This window comes from Mauremys mutica, chromosome 20 (assembly GCF_020497125.1).
Source record: "Mauremys mutica isolate MM-2020 ecotype Southern chromosome 20, ASM2049712v1, whole genome shotgun sequence".
Lineage (NCBI taxonomy): Eukaryota > Metazoa > Chordata > Testudines > Geoemydidae > Mauremys > Mauremys mutica.
Window position 1 is genome coordinate 1,392,990 of NC_059091.1, and position 20,010 is coordinate 1,412,999.

A 20,010-nucleotide genomic window follows, 5' to 3' on the forward strand; every position below is an offset into this window, starting at 1 on the left:
TGAAAAGAGGTTGTTCATAACTCTGAACAAAACATTATGGTGGTTCTTTCAAAAGTTTGCAATGGAACATTGACAATTGAGTGACACTTTACTATGTAGAAGAAAAATGCTTTTAACCATCTTAAATGAAACAGGTACAGAGTTTCCTTATGTTGTCAAATCTTTTTTTTGTGCCCCACCTTAAACTGAACACAGTACTGAGCTGTATCGTATTTGCTTTTGGGGTGGAGGAGGAGGAGGGGTGTCTCCCCTGCCTGATTGCATACTTCTGGTTCCAAATGAGGTGTGTGGTTGACTGGTCAGTTCATAATGCTACTGTTCATAACTGAGGAGCTACTGTATTAGCATGACAACGTGGATGATGTCATATCTTTTATTGGACCAACTTCGGTGGGTGAGAGAGATGCTTTGGGTTGTGCTACTTCTGTGCGGAGGCAATGCCCAGAACCGCTGCAGTGAGTTTCGTGCCAGGGGGAGCAGTTGGTCTGAGGTCGTTTCACAGCCCCTCAGCACTGTGCTCTGGCATGCGGTGAATGGCGCTGCGATGACTCAAGGGCTGCCCCATTAACAGCACCCCAGGCTGCGACGATGGCTACCAGGACGGGTGTGGCGAGGCCGGGTCCCCGTGCTATGCGCCACGCCAGCTGTCTGAGGGCTGTGGCGCCACGGGGGCCTTTCCCTCCCCAGGCACAAAGATGGCGGCTGCTTGGCCGACGCTCTGGCCTAGCAGTCCCGTCACCCTCTGTACTGCGCTCTAGCGCGGCCTGCCCCCAACTCGGCGGGAAGAGTCTGTGGGCGGTTGAGGAGGACTCGTAGGGACGTCGACGTCACGTAGACCTCCGGAAATCTATGGTGCGTCCTTAGGGATGCCCTGAAAGGCGCTCTAGCCGGGGAACTCTATAGTCGGAATCTCTAGCCCAGGCCTCCGGTTGACTCTATGGTTGCAGCCCGCCCACCTCGAGCGTCCCGGCCGGGCCTGCTGTGTTTACGATGCCGGCGGCGCCGGTTTCCTGAGGCGGAGACAGCGGCAAGAGCGGCGGCTCTTCCCTCGGGGTTCTCGCGGTGCGAGGAGGGCGGCGCGGCCTCTGGGCCTCTGAGGTAAGAGCGGACGCGACCGCGAACGGCTCAATCAGGGCGCGAGCGGGAAGGGCGGCGGACGCGATCGAATCAAGGAGCGCGAAGGAAGGGGGGAAGGGACTAACTAGGAGACGCGGACGCGATGGACTCAGTTGCTGAGCGAGCGCGCGACAGCCTCGAGCCCAGGGGTTGGGGGAGGGGAGCTTGCGGCTCGCACAGGTCCCCTCCCCTGGGGGCGTGGGCGAGGCAGCTGCTTTGCCCCCTCCCCCTCCTCGTCGCGCTGGACTCGTTGCTCAACCCCCGCCCCGTCTCCCCTCACATGCCGCCCCGCGGGGCCTCGCCCCGGAGCCCACGCTCCCCACGGCTCATTCCCGTGATATTCCCCATGTCCCCGCCAGGAGAGCAGGGCGTGCCTTGTCCGCGCCCCGCATCCCCTCAGGCCTGCCCAAGGGTGGGGTGACGGGCCAGATGTCCCGATTGTATGGGGACAGCCCTGACATGTGGGGCTTTTTCTTATATAGGTGCCAATTTCCCCCCACCCCCGTCCTGATTTTTCACACTTGCTGTCTGGTCACCTTACCCTAGGGGCCCCCCTGTCACCTCAACATACAGCTGTTGTGCCCTGCGTCCCCTCACGCCAGCCTTGTGATACCCATGTTGCCTATAACATGGGTACGCATCGCTCACCTCATGCCCTGTGTCCCCTCACAGCAGCCTTGTGATACCTGTGTTGCCTATAACATGGGTACGCATCGCTCACCTCACGCCCTGTGTCCCCTCACACCAGCCTTGTGATACCCGTGTTGCCTATAACATGGGTACACATCGCTCACCTCACGCCCTGTGTCCCCTCACACCTACCCGTGTTGCCTATAACATGGGTACGCATCGCTCACCTCACACCCTGCGTCCCCTCACGCCAGCCTTGTGATGCCCCGTGTTGCCTATAACGTGGGTACGCATCGCTCACCTCACGCCCTGCGTCCCCTCACGCCAGCCTTGTGATGCCCCGTGTTGCCTAGAACATGGGTACGCATCGCTCACCTCACGCCGTGTGTGTCCCCTCACACCAGCCTTGTGATGCCCCGTGTTGCCTAGAACATGGGTACGCATCGCTCACCTCACGCCGTGTGTGTCCCCTCACACCAGCCTTGTGATGCCCTGTGTTGCCTAGAACATGAGTACGCATCGCTCACCTCACACCCTGCGTCCCCTCACGCCAGCCTTGTGATACCCGTGTTGCCTATAACATGGGTACGCATCGCTCACCTCACGCCTGTGTCCCCTCACACCAGCCTTGTGATGCCCCGTGTTGCCTATAACGTGGGTACGCATCGCTCACCTCACGCCTGTGTCCCCTCACACCAGCCTTGTGATGCCCCGTGTTGCCTATAACGTGGGTACGCATCGCTCACCTCACGCCCTGCGTCCCCTCACGCCAGCCTTGTGATGCCCCGTGTTGCCTAGAACATGGGTACGCATCGCTCACCTCACACCCTGTGTCCCCTCACACCAGCCTTGTGATGCCCTGTGTTGCCTAGAACATGGGTACGCATCGCTCACCTCACGCCCTGTGTGTCCCCTCACACCAGCCTAGTGATGCCCCGTGTTGCCTATAACATGGGTACGCATCGCTCACCTCACGCCCTGTGTCCCTTCACACCAGCCTTGTGATGCCCTGTGTTGCCTATAACATGAGTACGCATCGCTCACCTCACGCCCTGTGTCCCCTCACACCAGCCTTGTGATGCCCCGTGTTGCCTATAACATGGGTACGCATTGCTCACCTCACGCCCTGTGTCCCCTCACACCAGCCTTGTGATGCCCCGTGTTGCCTATAACATGGGTACGCATCATTCACCTCACGCCCTGTGTGTCCCCTCACACCAGCCTTGTGATGCCCCGTGTTGCCTATAGGTACACATCACTCACCTCACGCCCTGTGTCCCTTCACACCAGCTTTGTCATGCCCTTAATTGCCCATAATATACACATGTATTGCTGGTGTGTCACTCATGCCCTGTATCCCCTCGCTCCACCCTCATAAGCACTGTGTCACCATAGTGCACATATGCGCTGCCCACGTCTCTCACACACCCTGTATCCCATCCCAGCATCCTGCGTTACCCATAATGTCCGGATGTGCTGCCCACATCTCACCCACACCCTGCATCATCTCAAACCAGCCTTTTGGGGCCCTATGTCACACCCAGCATATACCCACACCAACCATGTCTCACAAGTTTCCTGTATCCCTGCCTCACAGGGCCCCACATTATCTGCAACGCAAGCTTGCGCGGCCCATTTTTCCAGAATACTCTTCACACCCACCTTGTGGCGGCCTCATATTGCCCCAGTGCAGACTCACTGGGCACAACATGTGTCCATATTCCTCCCTTGCACTAGCCAGGAGTGACTCCATATTACTCCTCAGCGTAGGCCTATGCTGGGCCCATTATTCACAGGACCCATATCTCCCCACAATGTCTTTAGTCGTCAGACACATCTGATGTACATGCCTTAATTTCACTGATGCTCTTCCTACGTGTTACTTCAGGATGCCGGCCAGAGGCCAGCATGTCAACACATTCCCAGTATCTTCACCATGTTAACCCCGCTTTCATACAATGCAGGCCCGAACTGAGCCTTTTAGGGAGAATATCCTTTCTGAAACCCCAAAGTCCTCATCTGAAAGTATTAATTATACATTATTTACTTGGAAGATAATAACAGGGAGAATTGGAGTCTCATACTTCAGAGATCAATTACATTAAGAGCATTACCAAGAAGAACCAATCAATGAATGTCTAATTGTGTAGGGCCAGTTCTTCCCCATATTATTTACTGATTTATATGAATTATTTGATGTCAAAGTAATTACATAACTTTTGTTGTTAACAATAATGAATTCAATAGTCATTAAAAGTTCAGTTATTCAGTATTTAGTTTTCAGTATGCTTTCTCTGTATGTTGTTAACACCAGGTTGAAGGGTTGGGGCACTTGTTAATACTCTGTTCTTTTAAATGTGAGTCCTTTATGCTCAATGTAACATAACCTTTTTTGTGGATAAGCCTTAAATGTAGGTCTGTAGATAACTAATAAGGGAAATTAAGTATCAAGGAAGCTTAAAATCCTAATATAGCTCTTTCTGGGCCCACCTAAACATCTCTAGAAGAATTGGTCAGTGTCTAGAACAATATTTCTTATTTCTCTAAACCAGAATTCCTGTTGCTTTCAGACACATGTGGTGGGCTACTATTTAGAGATAAGGAAAATTACCCCTTTGTGGTTTGTGCAATTTACTTCTTGCCCCAAACTTGACAATACCTTGATTATGGCCTTGGTTCTTTTATTATTCCTTTGAAGATGCTGTTCCCAGTGAGTGGTCCCCAGAGGTTTTGGTTGTCTCGTTGTTTTCTTGTTTTCCACCTGTCTGTTTCATCCATCTGTTCTCTCTCATCTTCTGCTTAGATCTGTAAGCTCCTTAGGACAGAAACTGTCTCTGTTGTGTGTTTATACAGCACCTAGCACAATATGTCCAGTATCAGGGGGGTAGCCGTGTTAGTCTGTATCCACAAAAAGAACAAGGAGTCTGGTGGCACCTTAAAGACTAACAGATTTATTTGGGCATAAGCTTTCGTGGGTAAAACTGCATCTGAAGAAGTGGTGTTTTACCCACGAAAGCTTATGCCCAAATAAATCTGTTAGTCTTTAAGGTGCCACCAGACTCCTTGTTGTTTTTGCACAATATGTCCGTGAACCATACTCCTAGCCAGTTCTGTAATACAAATAAATGATAATTAATTGAAGACTCCTGACTTGCATTTGCAAGGATATCCTATCATATCGCACCTGTCTTTTACTGATTTCAAGGAAACTGTAGATCAGCCTTCTTTTGGGTTCAAGTACCTGTCACTGTCTATTGGATGCCCGCTTTCTAGAGGCACCTAATATGCAAAATAAAATAAGACTTTGATTAACTGCCTTTGCTTATGAACTGTCAAGCTTATGGCTGGGACTTCAGGAATCTGTTTCCCTAAAACGTTCTTTACATATCTTCAATTTAATTTTGTAAAAGTTAAAGCTGCCTAAAGTACCTCATTTATTTGTAGTTCATATACTTGACTTACTTGAATTGTTTATGTAGAGTGACTTTGCATGTGCCTTACATTTTAAAAGAGAAGAGCAAAACAAAGCTTTTTTTTGTTGTTCTTTACCACCTATAAAAGTAATGCTTTATGCCTCTTTGCTTTAAAATATACCTTTTCAATTTCCTTAATTATTGACATTATGGTAGTGCCTTGCAGCCTCATTTGACACTTGTTACAGGCACTTTACAAACATGTGGTAGGAGACAGTCCCTTCCCCAAAGAAGTTACAGTCTAAACAGGACAGACAAAAGGTAGAAGAAAGGAAGTAATATTTATCCCCATTCTACAGATGGGGAGTTGCGGCAGGCAAAGTAGCTTGCCCGAGGCACGTGGAAAGTCTGCAACATAGTGGAAATTGAACCCAGATCTCCTGAGTTCCAGTCTAGCGCCTTAATCACAAGACTATCCTTACTTCTGTTTTAACACCCCCCTCCCCACAATTCATGTAAAATAAATTTCAATATATAAATGCATATAGCAAAATGTATACATTAACTTTAGAATACACATAGAATGTACACTTTAATGGGCATGCTTTATCTTTTGATTTGTGGGCCTAAGAGTGTGAGCAAATATTTGGAAATCTATCTAGTCATCTGCCCCAGTTGTCATCTAGGTGCAGTGCAAAGGCCTTTTCAGTATTGCTGAAAGATATATTAACATTCTCGTGCCATGTTTCTAACTTGACTCCCCAATTACCTTACCAAAAAGATTAAACTTTTTGGAACATTGACCCTGATGACGCTGCTCTTGGTTTGTCAAGTTTGTTGCCGCTTACCCATGGTCTCGGAGGTTGTAGAAGTTATAATCCAGGATCACTCAGTGAAATTATGTGGCGAGTGTTATACAGGAGGTCAGATGAGGATCATAAAGGTCCCTTCTTGTGTTACAATCTACTAATCTCTTTTCCTGAGCAATGTCTTTTGTGTAATTGATAAGTTAAAAAGACTATAAGTAGGAAATGCCTTAGACACATTATTCTGACTTGTTGAGGGATTGCTAAACACTTTAACAACAGTAAATAGCGTACTTCATGTTATAGATTTCTGGGAATTAATAACAAGTAGTTCTCTAAAGAAAAATTTGCTTCCCGCTATTGGTATATTAGCATAATGAGATATTTATTTTAAAAAGGCTTTAATTTTCTCCAGTGGTCCTATGGACTTTATTTTCAGGTAGAATAACATGTTTTCAGAGTAATAGCATAGTTTACTGGAGTTGTCAAGGTTTGGGGGAGGTTTTTTTGAGCGTTTAATTTTTTGGCTGACTTTTGACTATGCCTGTTAAGGACCTGATTATTCATAGTGTTGAGCACTAGAGAGCTGCTGAGCAACCTTAACTTTCTTCTTTCAGGATTGAGCTCTGAGAGTTTTTCTCACAGCAGAAAAGTTGGTTCTTGTGTTGGAGATACACCCACAACAGAACAAAAAAACTTTAATTGGTGTCATGCTAAATTGCTGTCCCTGTGACTTATGATTTGATGTCAGTAGAATCCGTCTGTTTAATTACAGCTAATTAACACACACATCTTTTCATGGATGTATCTTTTCTACGTTTCTGTCAGAAATTATACGTTTGTGAATTAATAACAAGATAAACATTAGGAAAATAGCTACTGTATATGCACAGTATCTTAACTGTACACATGCAACAACTTAGTATTTTAATATTCAATAAATAGGCTACCTTTTTAAAATTTGAGACTAGAGATCATTTTTCTGTAAGGGCCATATTCTAGTTTATTTTTTAACTCGTGTGCTAGTCTCCTTACTACAACTCAAAGTTCAAAGGAAATTTCAGATTTTGCTGAATGGTAATTCAAACTGAAGAATCTGGTTAGTTGAATGGAATGATTATTAGTGATCCTGAGGTTCAGGATTATAAATTAAACCTGCCTACAGTCAGCTGTAAAGCACCATCTGTGCTGAAAATGAAATAGTGTTTGAGAGCAGAATTGTTTTTTTTTAGTGATATGACTGGCCTATGTGAAGATTGTCAAACTGTTAGAAATCAGTTTAAAAGACTGGCCTTTCAAAGCAGATATATTCAGCACAGTGCTTAGAATTCTGAGTCCTTACATTTAGACTGTAAAGGTCTTTCAGGCTGGTACGTGTGGTTTTTAATTTTTCTGTAAAACACCATTCCCGCCTATGGTGCTATAGAAATGATAAATAAATTTGAAGTATTGGGAGACCCACGTCCTCTGGCTAATGAGAACTCTGCAACGATTCTGAACTGCCTATTTTCAGTTCTCCCTGTGCCATAAAACTTTCTTCATCGCAAAAGTATGTACTTTGGCTTCAACTAAACATATGTTTTGTTGTTGTTGCAAGCAGTCAGTGCAGTGCTGTTAAAAACCGAAGTACTTACAAATTTTCCGTATTCAGTACACTGATCTCTCTTTGGTTGAGAAGTTGTGTCATCAGAGATTAACTTGAACTTTTTCTCACCTCTGACAGTGTCTTCCTGAAAGCTGAATAGATAGAAATCACTATGTATAAAACGTTAGCATGCCTCCCATAGACAATACATACTTTTCCAGCAAAGTAGGTTACTTTTGAAAAACAGAAGCATGTAAAATTTCTTGCACACTTAATTGTGCAATGCTGGATAGCATGTACTTCCTTACTTATTAATTGGATGACAAAAGTGCTTCACATCTCTTTATTTACTTTGTTTATTTGAGAGTAACTTTCTGTTTAATCAGTTTCATTATTTAATTACAGTCAGTTTCTCCTCGTCCTAATGTGACTCTTTCATGCAGCAACAGGAGAGAAAAACATTTTTAAAAATAAGAACATTTGGTTGAAAACTACAGGAACTGTGGATGACTTGCAGACTGGTGTCCGATCAGAAACTCCTTTTTTTTTTATTTTTTTGCAGTTGACTAAATTTAAGTTTGACAGTGTCCTGTTCACCAGTGATATTTGTGATATCTTAGTTGGCAAAAATACAAAATAGACATGTTTCCTTTGTAAGAATGTAGTTGATTTTCACCAGCTTTCTTTTGTTTGCATTGTATGACTCTGATAAACAAACCTGCATACCACATTTTTCAGTAATGCTGTTCTTTACTGTTGTAAGTTTAATGCTATTTAAATTACTTCCGTTACCAATTCTGTCTCATTTTTTAAATCTTTCTTTTAAGTTTTCATGTACTGTAAAGCAACAGCTGCCAAGGAAGGAAAATTCACTGGGATTAAAACCCTGCCTTTCCCCCTCCTTAGTAGCTGTTTTTGTTTTTGTTTGTTTTTTGAAAGCAGGGTAGTGTGAAATTGAGTAGCATGTCAGTCTGACTCCTAGTCTGATTCTCACTGCTACTGGTGCTATGGGGAGGGAAAGCTACTGTGTAGGAGCATCAACACCATGGTAATCTTAGCTAGTGCTGTAGGGTGATTCTGTTTAGGTGAGGGGTTTAAAAAAAAAAGTGGACATATTGGAAGCAATGTACAGCTCTCACAGTCCCATCATTCTAAAGTGAAACCTCTGTTTTGTTGGTAAACTACAACACATTTTAAAGAATCCGAATACCTTATTTTGGAAGGGTACAGCTTCCAATCTCACTATATCATTAATCTTCCCAGTTTTCTCACTACAAGGCCATATTTTGCAACCTCCTTGAGGAGGAGTCTTCTTGACTTCAGTGAGACTCCTCACATAAGTAAGGATGGCAAGATCAGCCCCTGAGTCTTCATGTAAATTGACTTCTTGCCCTATGAGTATATATCAAGCTGCAAGAGCTGTGGTTGATGTCAGTAGGGAAAAATCAATGACTCACATTTCCACAGAGAGAAATGTAATTTCCAGTCTCATAACAACTGTCCTTGCAACTGTTTCAAACCTTGTGAGACAAAATATTTAGCACTTACAGATCTTTTAATGTCTCATTCCAGTCCACCCCCTCAACCTAAATGTGTCTGCATTTTATATTACACTAAATCTCCTGATTTATGATTTTAACCTTAAAATGATGTCAGATAATTAAATGTAAAAAGTGAAAATCTAAGAAAAGTTACCTTGACTTTATAATGTAAGGGTCTGGTTAATTTTATAGGGTCTTAAAATTATGAAATCTTGGATCTACTTATGTTTAATGTCTAAATACTAGCTATGCTGTTTACACTTAGGGAACAGTTGGGTTTTAAATTCAGTTTGTTTAATTTTAAATGTTTTGTGGTAATTTTGGCTGGTGTCTTGGATAAACAGTTTTTAGAATTAATTTAGCTATTAATTACTAATCTAGAGATGCAAACACGTTAACTATTTAGAGCACACTATTCTTTTAGTACACTGATACACATGCATAGTGGTGATAACTTTAGTGTAGAAATTTTATAGGTAAATTTTATAGGTAAATTGTCTTACTGACAATGGGTGCATCTGAACCAGTGCTGAAAATAGTTGAACTCCTAGAATTGACAGAGCTCTAACCCCTTTCAGAACATATGGTTGAGGATTTAGTGGGCTCTAGCACTAAGGGACAGGACTGTTGGGTGGTCTTCCCGGCTTTCCCACTGATTCGCTCTGTGGGTTTGGGCAAGTTGCTAATGTGTTTGTACTTCAGTTCCCCCATTTCTAAAAGGGGGATAGTAACGCTTAACTATGTCAAAGGCGGATTGCGAATCTTTTACTTAAAGAATGCTTGAGTGCTTTTTGCTATCCTCTGATGAAAGGTGGTGTAGAAGTGCAAAGTACTAGTATTAATTAAATCTGGGATTTTCATATAGGCATAAAGAAGTTAGGGACCCCAAGCCCATTGAAAGTTGATGGAAGTTGGGCACCTAACTTCCTTTGAAAATCCCAGCCTACAATTTTGAAAAGTATTGTTAATTGAATTAACTCCCTAGTTTTCTTGTAGTTGATTATGGAAGAGGTACACAAGAGTACCAGTAACAGTTCAGCGACACCACCACAAACAACGTCCATACAAGGTACACCACTGCAGGCAGCTCATCTCTCTCACATTGCTCAACAGGTAAACTTTTTTAACTAGTTAAGAGAATTTTTTGTGTTCAGACTATATTCTACAGTTTTATAAAACATTCAGGAAGAATAAGAACCAGGAAATAGCGTGGGAGAAATTTACAGTTTGTTTTTTAATGGACCCAACAAAATTAATATCTTGGCTTGGATTCAAAATATCTAAACGTATCTGATATTAGTACAGTGCAGAACATTTAACTCATCATTCTTGTTAAATTTTAGATCCTTTGTAATATTCACGCAGCCTGACAAGTGGGAGTAGCTGAGCATTTGCAGCTCCCTTTGACAGCAGTCGTCGGTGCTCAGCATCTCTGAAACGCTTTCTTTTAAGCCATTTGGAATTGAATAAATGAGTTAATTTTACAAAATAAAACATATAGGTTGGAGATTTTTCTGTGAACAAGCTTTAGTGAACTCTACTAAAGAACACTTGATTTGGAAAAAAAACCCATACTGATGCTTTAGAAACATTTGTTATCTTTGTTTTTGATGAAAAACATTTGAGGCAACTGCGTTTTCAGAGCTCAGAAGCGAATCATTCAAGATGCGGCCACTTTAAGTCTGTTGCATCTGCAAAATGAGTTTTCCTAGAGAATGTCAGCTCTCACTGTCCTTCTGTCCCTTTTCTGAGCTTTGCAAAATAGTACTTTTTTAGATGATCCAGAGTTTGCCCCATGTAGGGAGTTCAGATTTTAATGTGAAATTTAGCTACAGTTTAGTCAAATTGCTTAAAACAATAACTTGATAGTGAACACGAACAAACATCCTGTTGTTTGATTACAGTCTAATTCTACAAAATATTTGTATTCATTTGGCATAGAGTTGCCAAAAAAGTCAGTTTGATTTGTGATACCAAAGTAAGTTTTGATTATGTAAGAACTTAGCTATCGCACTTTTATGAATATTTTTGTATCTAGGTTTTAATCATTCATCTTTTCTAAAACAAATATCTTCTATTCCAGATTAAGATAAATAGTGCAGAATTTAGGGGAGGAAACTGGTGATTTAACGTTGCACTTATTTGTACAGCTTAAGTAAATTTAAAAGTACAAAAGGCTCATTTGAGTTCAAAATCATGAGTATAAACTTATCAAAATGTTAAAATTGTTGTATAAGGAGATCACATTAACAGAAATTAGGTTTTGCTTATTCGTCTTAGATTTAAGATATATCAATACCTGAGATTTTAATAATAAATATTGAAGACCAGATGTCTTAAGTCTTATATTGACAAAGGTCAGAAACATTATTCTATAAATATATGCTGAATAATGCAATCAAATTGCCATAAAGAATGAGTGCTTGTTTGTCTCCTCCATGGTATCTTTAAGTTCTAGCTAAAGAGTTCTATATAGTTCACCAGACCGCAAACTGAGCAGCACTGTGTTTGTTTTCCTGGAATTTATCAGAGTAAGACAGCCATTGTCAGTGGCAGCCAGTTTCATCAACTCCTCTGCCACCTTCGCTGTCCCATATGTATACATTGTTGGTGTAATTTTCAAGTCCTCTCTCTCTTTCTCCCCTCCACGTTGCTGATATTACTTAATCCAGCCAGATTTTCCTCTACTCTCTAATTTCTTCATGCTCATCAGTAAAATCCTAGTCCAGGCCTTGTTAGTCTTGCATCTTGATATAGCAACACTCTTTTCTCTGACTTCTCACTTGTCTCCAGACCATAATTCAGCTGCAGAAATAATCTACTTTGCCTGAGCAGATCCTGCTCTCTTTTGCCTTCTGCATTAAATTCTATCTCCTCCTTGCCTTCCAGGCCCTGTAAAATTTGGCTCCTCTGCTGTTATTTCTTTTTGCTCACCCCGAGGTGCCTGTCTAACTGTCCCACTATGTGTTGAATCCCTCCCTGAACTGGTCCACCATTGAGCCATAGCCTTCCCCTATTTATAAGAAAAATACGCTCAAAATGCACACGTTACGTCACCCATGCTCCTGCATTATCTTGTTCTGATCCACTCTGACCCTCCACTCAGCTTTTGTCCCGCCCCTCTTGTTGATTTAATCTAATTTAAGGTCTGATCTTGTGAAGTGCTGATTTTTGTTCAACACCCGTGGATGTAAGTGGGAATTGAGGGTGCCCATCATATTATACAATCTGTCTTCTGTTTGTCTAATTTAATACACCCATTACAATGGAATTAAAGCTTAAACAGTAAGCTCTCCCAGAGGGAGGCTTTGTCGTTATCTGTAAATTGCCATGTACATATTATGGAGATATATATATATATATATATATATATAAAAAAATCACTCTCAGTGGAGGGCTCAGTGTTATTGTGGAAAAGTCTGCTTTACTACATGAGCCACATTTTTTTTTTTTGCACATATTGCTAAAGCATTTGGTTTTCTCCCTAACCAAAGGCAAATCAATGACTGGTTTAGACTTTTTCATATACAGCAGTGTATCTGAAAAACATATTTAATTTTTAAAGACTATTTTATGTCTCAACTTAAAACAAGCCTTTCTTAATGCCCATTCCCCACTAATTGTCATAGGCTTATCTGCATTTTCTAACTACATGCTACAAAGCATACATCTGGTTGTATTAATAAACTCTGTATTTGTTTTAGATGTCTCTAAGAGGTCCTACTCCGTTGACAGTTGTACAGCTTCCTGGAGAGCAAGTACAGGTCCAGGGAGTCATTCAAACAGCTCAGTCCTCTGTAATCCACTCACCCCAGGTGCAAACAGTGCAGGTAACTCCGTAGTAAGGTTTTTTTAACATATGTGAAATGACTTGTGAAGTCTTACCTGATTGATCTGAACCTACCACAGTGCAGCCTCACTGGCACCATTAGTAAAGTGTCTGTGAATTTTTCTAATGTAGGAAGGACATCTAGGAAGCCAATTTGTAAATCCAAGCCCTACAAATTTTTATTTTTAGGTACATCATTTTTATTTAATCACTGTTTAGATATTTAATGTTTTATATTGCTCAGAGGTGCCCTTAGAGTTAAGATTGCATTTTAAAACTCTATTTTAGGGCTTTATAATTTATATATAAAGATTTGATTGGCGCTGAAACTTTACGTACATAATATCTCTGCCCACAAGCTACTTTTTATTTATTTATTTTTGCAAAAATGTATGACTTATCAGATACTTTTATGAGCTCCTTATAATTTTTAAAGCCTAGTTGATTAACAAAAATAATGTGTGAACTAGTTGCTTTTGATGTTTTGACAGTTAGTGTATATGTAATTATATTGTAACGTAGTTATATTCCTAGTAAGCATAATATATATCATGACATGTAGTTGTGTTTTTTATATATTTATAAAAATAAATAAATAGGAGCCTCATATTTGAGGTATCCCAAACTTCTTTAAATAATATTAAAAATAGTGCAGTGGCAATAAATAGGTATGGCACAGACTAGGTTTGGGGGAATATTGGCCAGATTGCCAGCTTTATCATAAATTGCCATGAAATCTTTAAATTGCACTATAGATGGACAGAAAGAACCTCTGGTTAATATCTTATTTGAAGGAAAGCACTGCTAACAGTTCATCATCCCATGTACTTTAATATCCAAATTAGGAATGAATTAAAACAATCCCGGGGTTAAGATGTGGGGCAAGTCAGCAGACGTGAGTGGTGATTCTTATTTGTTGAGTGCCAACAGAATATTCTTTGCTGTACAGAATATGACATAATCCTGCCCTATGAGACCTGGATCTGCTGCTCACTCACTGATTTTGAACAAGTCAGTTCATTGTTTTGTGCTTCAATTTCCCCATCTGCTTTTAACAAACACAGTAGGTGTGGGGGAATGGAAAATTTAGCTATATTCATAAAGAACTTTGGTGAACTTCATGGCATTCGGGAGACAAAAGAAACATGAGCAACTTTCTCTAAACGTTGATAGCAAACTCCTCTTTGCTGTGACAGCTACCGGTAACTAAAAAGTACTTTCCCCAGAGCTATACACATTCTTGCTGACCTTATCTTGCTGGTACAGAGATAAGTATAAATAAAGGAGCTTTGTTTGCTTGTGTTTAATTGGAATCATCAGAGAAGAAATTGACACTTGGCAACTGGAAAAGGCTACAAATGGAATAAAAAGAAAATTACAGATTAAAAACCTCATATAAAATAAAAACTGTTAAATCCATTTGAGTAGTCTGTACAAATATTCTTGCATATTTCTTCCATGATATGCTGCTGCTGCTTTAAAATGTGTTCATTGTCTTCAGTTGACTCTAATTATAAATACACTACTCTGAGCAACCAAAATACAAGTCTCCACACAGTAAATTTTTTATTATTTGAAGTTTCTTTTAAAACCCTCCTCCCTTCTTTTTCTTAAATGACGCTCCTTCTCCCATTCTCACCTTAATCATGTTTCTTTAAGTGAGGGTGGGTCACCCTTTTCCTCTGGTGTCCTATTCCTAAAACTCACTAGCTCTTGCCAGCATGGTAATATTCGTGCTCTGCTTGGTAGCAATAAATAAGGCTACGTTTTAGTCACAGTGTATGACCTGTCCATGACTTTTACTAAAAATACCCACGACTAAAACTTGGGCGGGGGGCCGCAGGCGCTCTGAAGGGACCATTCCGAGGACACCGCAGGTGCTGGGGAATGTGGCCCGAGAACTCACCTGTGCTGGAGGAGGTGGCCGGGCCGTGGCTTATGTCCTGGGACCTCCGTGGGGTGAAGGGGCTGGGCAGTGGCGCATGGCCCTGGATTACTGCTGGTGCTGGGTGGGAGGGGAGGGCAGCCCCTGAGCCAGCACCAGCCACTGCAGAAGTCACAGGCATCATGGAATCCGTGACCTCCGTCACCGACTCACAGCCTTAGCAATAACATATAGCCTTCCTCCAATGTGACAGAAAGCATAGGATCAAACGAAGTAAAAATTTAAATGAACTAACCTGTAGCATAAAATCTCTATGGATAGTAATTCCATGCTCTAATAATAATATAGCAGCAGGGATATATTACCAACCACCTGACCAGGATGGTGATAGTGACTGTGGGAGATTAGAGAAGCTATAAAAATGAAAAACTCAATAGTAATGGGGGATTTCAGCTATCCATATTGACTGGGTACATGTCACCTCAGGACGGGATGCAGAGATAAAGCTTCTTTACACCTTAAATGACTGCCTCTTGGAGCAGCTACTTCTGGAACCCAAAAGAGGAGAGGCAATTCTTGATTTAGTCCTAAGTGGAACACAGGATCTGGTCCAAGAGGTGAATGTAGCTGGATTGCTTGGCACTAGTGACCATAATATAATTAAATGTAACATCCCTGTGGTGGGGAAAACACCACAGCAGCCCAACAAGGTAGCGTTTAAATTCAGAAAGGGGGACTACACAAAAATGAGGAAGTTAAACAGAAATTAAAAGGTACAGCACCAAAAGTGAAATCCCTGCAAGCTGCATGGAAGCTTTTTAAAGACACCATAATAGAGGCTCAACTTAAATAAGCATAGAGAACCAAAAAAGTGCCGCTGTGGCTAAACAACAAAGTAAAAGAAGCCGTGAGAGGCAAGAAGGCCTCCTTGAAAAAGTGGAAGTTAAATACTAGTGAGGAAAATAGAAAAGAGCATAAAGTCTGGCAAGTGAAGTGTAAAAATATAATTAGGAAGGCCAAAAAGTTTTTGAAGAACTGATAGCCAAAGACTCTAAAAGTAATAGCAAAATTTTTTTTAAGTACATCAGAAGCAGGAAGCTTGCTAACCAACCAGTGGGGCCACCAGACGATCGAGATGCTTAAGGAGCACTCAAGGATGTTAAGGCCATTGCAGAAAAACTAAATGAATTCTTTGCTTCGGTCTTAATGGTTGAGGATGTGAGGGAGATTCCCAAACCTGAGCCATTCTTTTTAGGTGACTAATCTGAGGAACTGTCCCAGATTGAGGTGTCATTAAAGATGGTTTTGGAACAAATTGACAAAACCAAACAGTAATAAGTCACCAGGACCAGATAGTATTCATCCAAGAGTTCTGAAGGAACTCAAATATGAAATTGCAGAACTACTAACTGTGGGATGTAACCTAATGCTTAAATCATCATCTGTACCAGTTGACTGGAGGATACTTAATATTATGCCATTTTAAAAAAAGGCTCCAGGGGCAATCCTGGCAATTACAGGCCAGTAAGCCTAACTTCAGTACCAGGTAAATTACTTGAAACTATAGTAAAGAACAAAATTATCAGACACATAGATGAACATAATTTGTTGTGGAAGAGTCAATATGGTTTTTGTAAAGGGAAATCATGCCTCACCAGTCTACTAGAATTCTTTGAGGGGATCAACAAGCATGTGGACAAGGGAGATCCCGTAGATCAGGGGTCCCCAACACGGTGCCCATGGGCGCCATGGCGCCCGCCGGGGCATCTAAGTGCGCCTGCGTACTGACCAGCAGACGAGCATCCGCCGAAATGCTGCCGACAATCTGCATCATCCAGAGGCCTTGCTGCCAAAATGCTGCCAATTTTCGGCGGTGACACCTCTGGATGACGCTACTTGTTGGTGGCATTTCGGCGGCGACACCTATTGACGTTGCCGCTTGTCGGCAGAATTTCAGCAGATGCTCGTCCGCTACCACAGTCCTCCGTGGCTCATCGTCTAGTGCCCGCCAGACAAAGAAGGTTGGAGACCACTGCCGTAGATGTAGTGTACTTAGATTTTCCAAAAGCCTTTGACAAGGTCCCTCACCAAAGGCTTAAGCAAAGTAAGCTGTCATGAGATAAGAGGGAAGATCCTCTTATGGATTGGTAACTGGTTAAAAGATAGGAAACAAAGAGTAGGAATAAACGGTCAGTTTTCAAAATGGAGAAAGGTAAATAGTGGTGTCCCCCAGGGGTCTGTACTGGGACTATTCAACATGTTCATAAATGATCTGGAAAAAGGGGTAAACAGTGAGGTGGTAAAATTTCCAGATGATAAAAAACTACTCAAGATAGTTAAGTCCCAAGCAGACTGGGAAGAGCTACAAAAGGATCTCTCAAAACTGGGTGACTGGGCAACAAAATGGCAGATGAAATTCAATGTTGATAAATGCAAAGTAATGCACATTGGAAAACATAATCCCAACTATACATATAAAATGATGGGGTCTAAATTAGCTGTTACCACTCAAGAAAGAGATATTGGAGTCATTGGGGATACTTCTCTGAAAACATCCACTCAGTGTGCAGCGGCAGTCAAAAAAACAAACAGAATGTTGGGAATCATTAAGAAAGGGATAGATAATAAGACAGAAAATATCATATTGCCTCTATATAAATCCATGGTATGTCCACATCTTGAATACTGCGTACAGATCTGGTCACCCCATCTCAAAACAGAAATATTGGAATTGGAAAAGGTTCAGAAAAGGGCAACAAAAATGATAATGGGTATGGAACGGCTGCCACATGAGGAGAGGTTAATAAGACTGGGACTTTTCAGCTTGGAAAAGAGAAGATTAAAGGGGGATATATGATAGAGGTTTATAAAATCATGACTGGTGTGGAGAAAGTAAATAAGGAAGTGTTATTTACTTCTTCTCATAACACAAGAATTAGAGGTCACCAAATGAAATCAATAGGCAGCAGATTTAAAACAAACACAAAAGGAAATATTTTTTCACACAACGTACAATCAACCTGTGGAACTCCTTGCCAGAGGATGTTGTGAAGACCAAGACTGTAACAGGGTTAAAAAATGAACTAGATAAGTTCATGGAGGATAGGTCCATCAATGGCTATTGGTCAGGAGGGGCAGGGATGGTGTCCCTAGCCTCTGTTTGTCGGAAGCTGGGAATGGGCAACAGGGGATGGATCACTTGATGATTACCTGTTCTGTTCATTCTGGGGCACTTGGCATTGGCCACTGTCGGAAGACAGGATACTCAGCTAGATGGATCTTTGGTCTGACCCTGTATGACCGTTCTTATGGTCTTATACCATTAGTTGCCTATACAAGCAAGGATTGCTGATACAGTTCTTGTAATATCCCTAGTTTCCCCCTGTTCTGTGAGTGGGACACTCCTCATGTTGCTTCTGAATTTGAGTTCCAGGAGTCAGACCTAAGGTTATGGTATTTTGATGAAAACCTTAAGCATTTTTCCGTGGTTGATAGTGCTGTTAGTAGCTTCGTGGGTTGATTGGCTCTACAGCATAGAACAGTTTGCGTGAAGTAATTGAAGGTTTTCAGATTTTAATGTTATAAACCTTTTCTTGGGCTATATTGATGTAAGGAACTAATAAAGGTGCATCCTTGTGTCGATCGCTATAAACTTGTTTGTAGTAGTGAGTTAACATTTGCTTTCTCATGCTGGAGTAAGGATTACATAAGAACACAAAAACATAAGGGTAGCCATATGGATCAGGCCAATGGTCCATCTAGCCCAGTATCCTGTCTCTGACAGCAGCCAGTATTAGAGCTTTAGGGAGAGTACAGAATAGGGCAGTTTTGCAGTGATCCATCCCTGTCTTCCACACCTGGCTTCTGGCAGTCAAAGGGTTAAGGCTGACCCTACCATGGGATCGCATCCCTGACCATCTTGGCTAATAGTCATTGACAGACCTATCCTCCCTTAACTTTTTTAAAAATATATTGTATCTATTTTGCAACTTATGTATAAAGCAGGCAACGAATCGGGTATCGAAGATTAATGCTTAGCATTAAAAAGGCTTGCACTGATGTGCTTGCCACTTTGAGCTGTTGTATAGTCTAGTTCACCCAGCTCACTTGCTCCGTGCATGTAGAGAGACAGAGAATATATAAAGATGCATATTTGACATTTTATTGTTGCTTTCTTGAGACTTATAGCAGTGAAATTATATCTCAGAAAAATCATGGCAAAGGAGTTTATTCATAGACTATTCTGATGTCTGTTCAGTAGACTTCACAAAACTTTTTCCATAACTAAAGGAATGCCTGCTATCATGGAGACTCCAGAGAATTACTTGATTTTTCTTTTTCTGCCTGTCTCTTGCACAGTCTTCAGTAGACACAGAACCAAGCCACAAATTTCAGGTGTTGATTTTGAACATCCAAGAGTTTAGGGGAGTTTGGATCAGGGAGTTTGGTTCATGCCCATCTTTAGTTTTTAAAGTAATTGTATTCTGGCTTCTGTTAAATAACTTCCTAGTTTGCGCTCCTTAACTGTGGCAGTCTCTAAGAATTGCTCATCTTGTAGTAAAGATATTTGATAGCACTAAATCTGGAACATACTGTTTCTTGCAATTTTTTGGTAATTAGTTACATGTATTTAGTCTCCATGCACTTGTGTCTTGTATAAATTTAAATTGAGAAATGTGAACTGTCTTGGGTACTTTTGTAGTGTACTGCACAGTGACATGGGATATGCTTTTTAGGTATCTTCTTTGTCAGAGAGTGAGGATTCTCAGGATTCATCGGATAGCATAGGCTCTTCACAGAAGACCCGAGGTATCTTAGCACGGCGACCGTCTTACCGGTGAGTATCTTTGTGACATTCCCAGGGTACAATCTGGACTTCCAAACAGCTGTGCCCCCTTAACTCTCTAACCTGGGATGCCTCTGACACTGCTTTGCTGGTGAACAACCACTTCAGGTTCTGCCCACACGCAGCCTCCTGCATGTAACTTGTTCCCAGCTACACAGTATTGAGTGTTATTAACTAGCCACTCATAAATTACTTACAGGGAGACACCTGCATATCCCCAGTCCCAGCCTTGTTCCTCAGAAATGTGTGTCTTACACTGCTCAGTTCTCTGGACAGTGTAAACTCATAGTACATCTGTCATTCCAACACTGGGTAATGATTATGCACCAGCCTTGTTATCCTAAGTAGAGATTCTCAAA

General features: G+C 41.7%; 1 protein-coding gene across 3 annotated transcripts in view; it reads left to right on the top strand.

The window, feature by feature from the left end:
* The first annotated feature begins 900 nt into the window (after positions 1 to 900).
* Positions 901 to 20,010, top strand: part of ATF1 (activating transcription factor 1) — a 31,476-nt gene continuing 12,366 nt past the window's right edge. Inside the window, exons 1-4 of one of the 3 annotated variants that reach the window (XM_044994823.1) lie at positions 901 to 1,098; positions 10,077 to 10,204; positions 12,796 to 12,921; positions 19,542 to 19,642. In XM_044994823.1, coding sequence (XP_044850758.1) covers positions 10,094 to 10,204; positions 12,796 to 12,921; positions 19,542 to 19,642 — 338 coding nt within the window. In that variant the 5' untranslated portion in view covers positions 901 to 1,098; positions 10,077 to 10,093. The remainder of the gene's footprint in view (positions 1,099 to 10,076; positions 10,205 to 12,795; positions 12,922 to 19,541; positions 19,643 to 20,010) is intronic. The other 2 variants (XM_044994822.1, XM_044994824.1) reach the window with 2 other exon arrangements.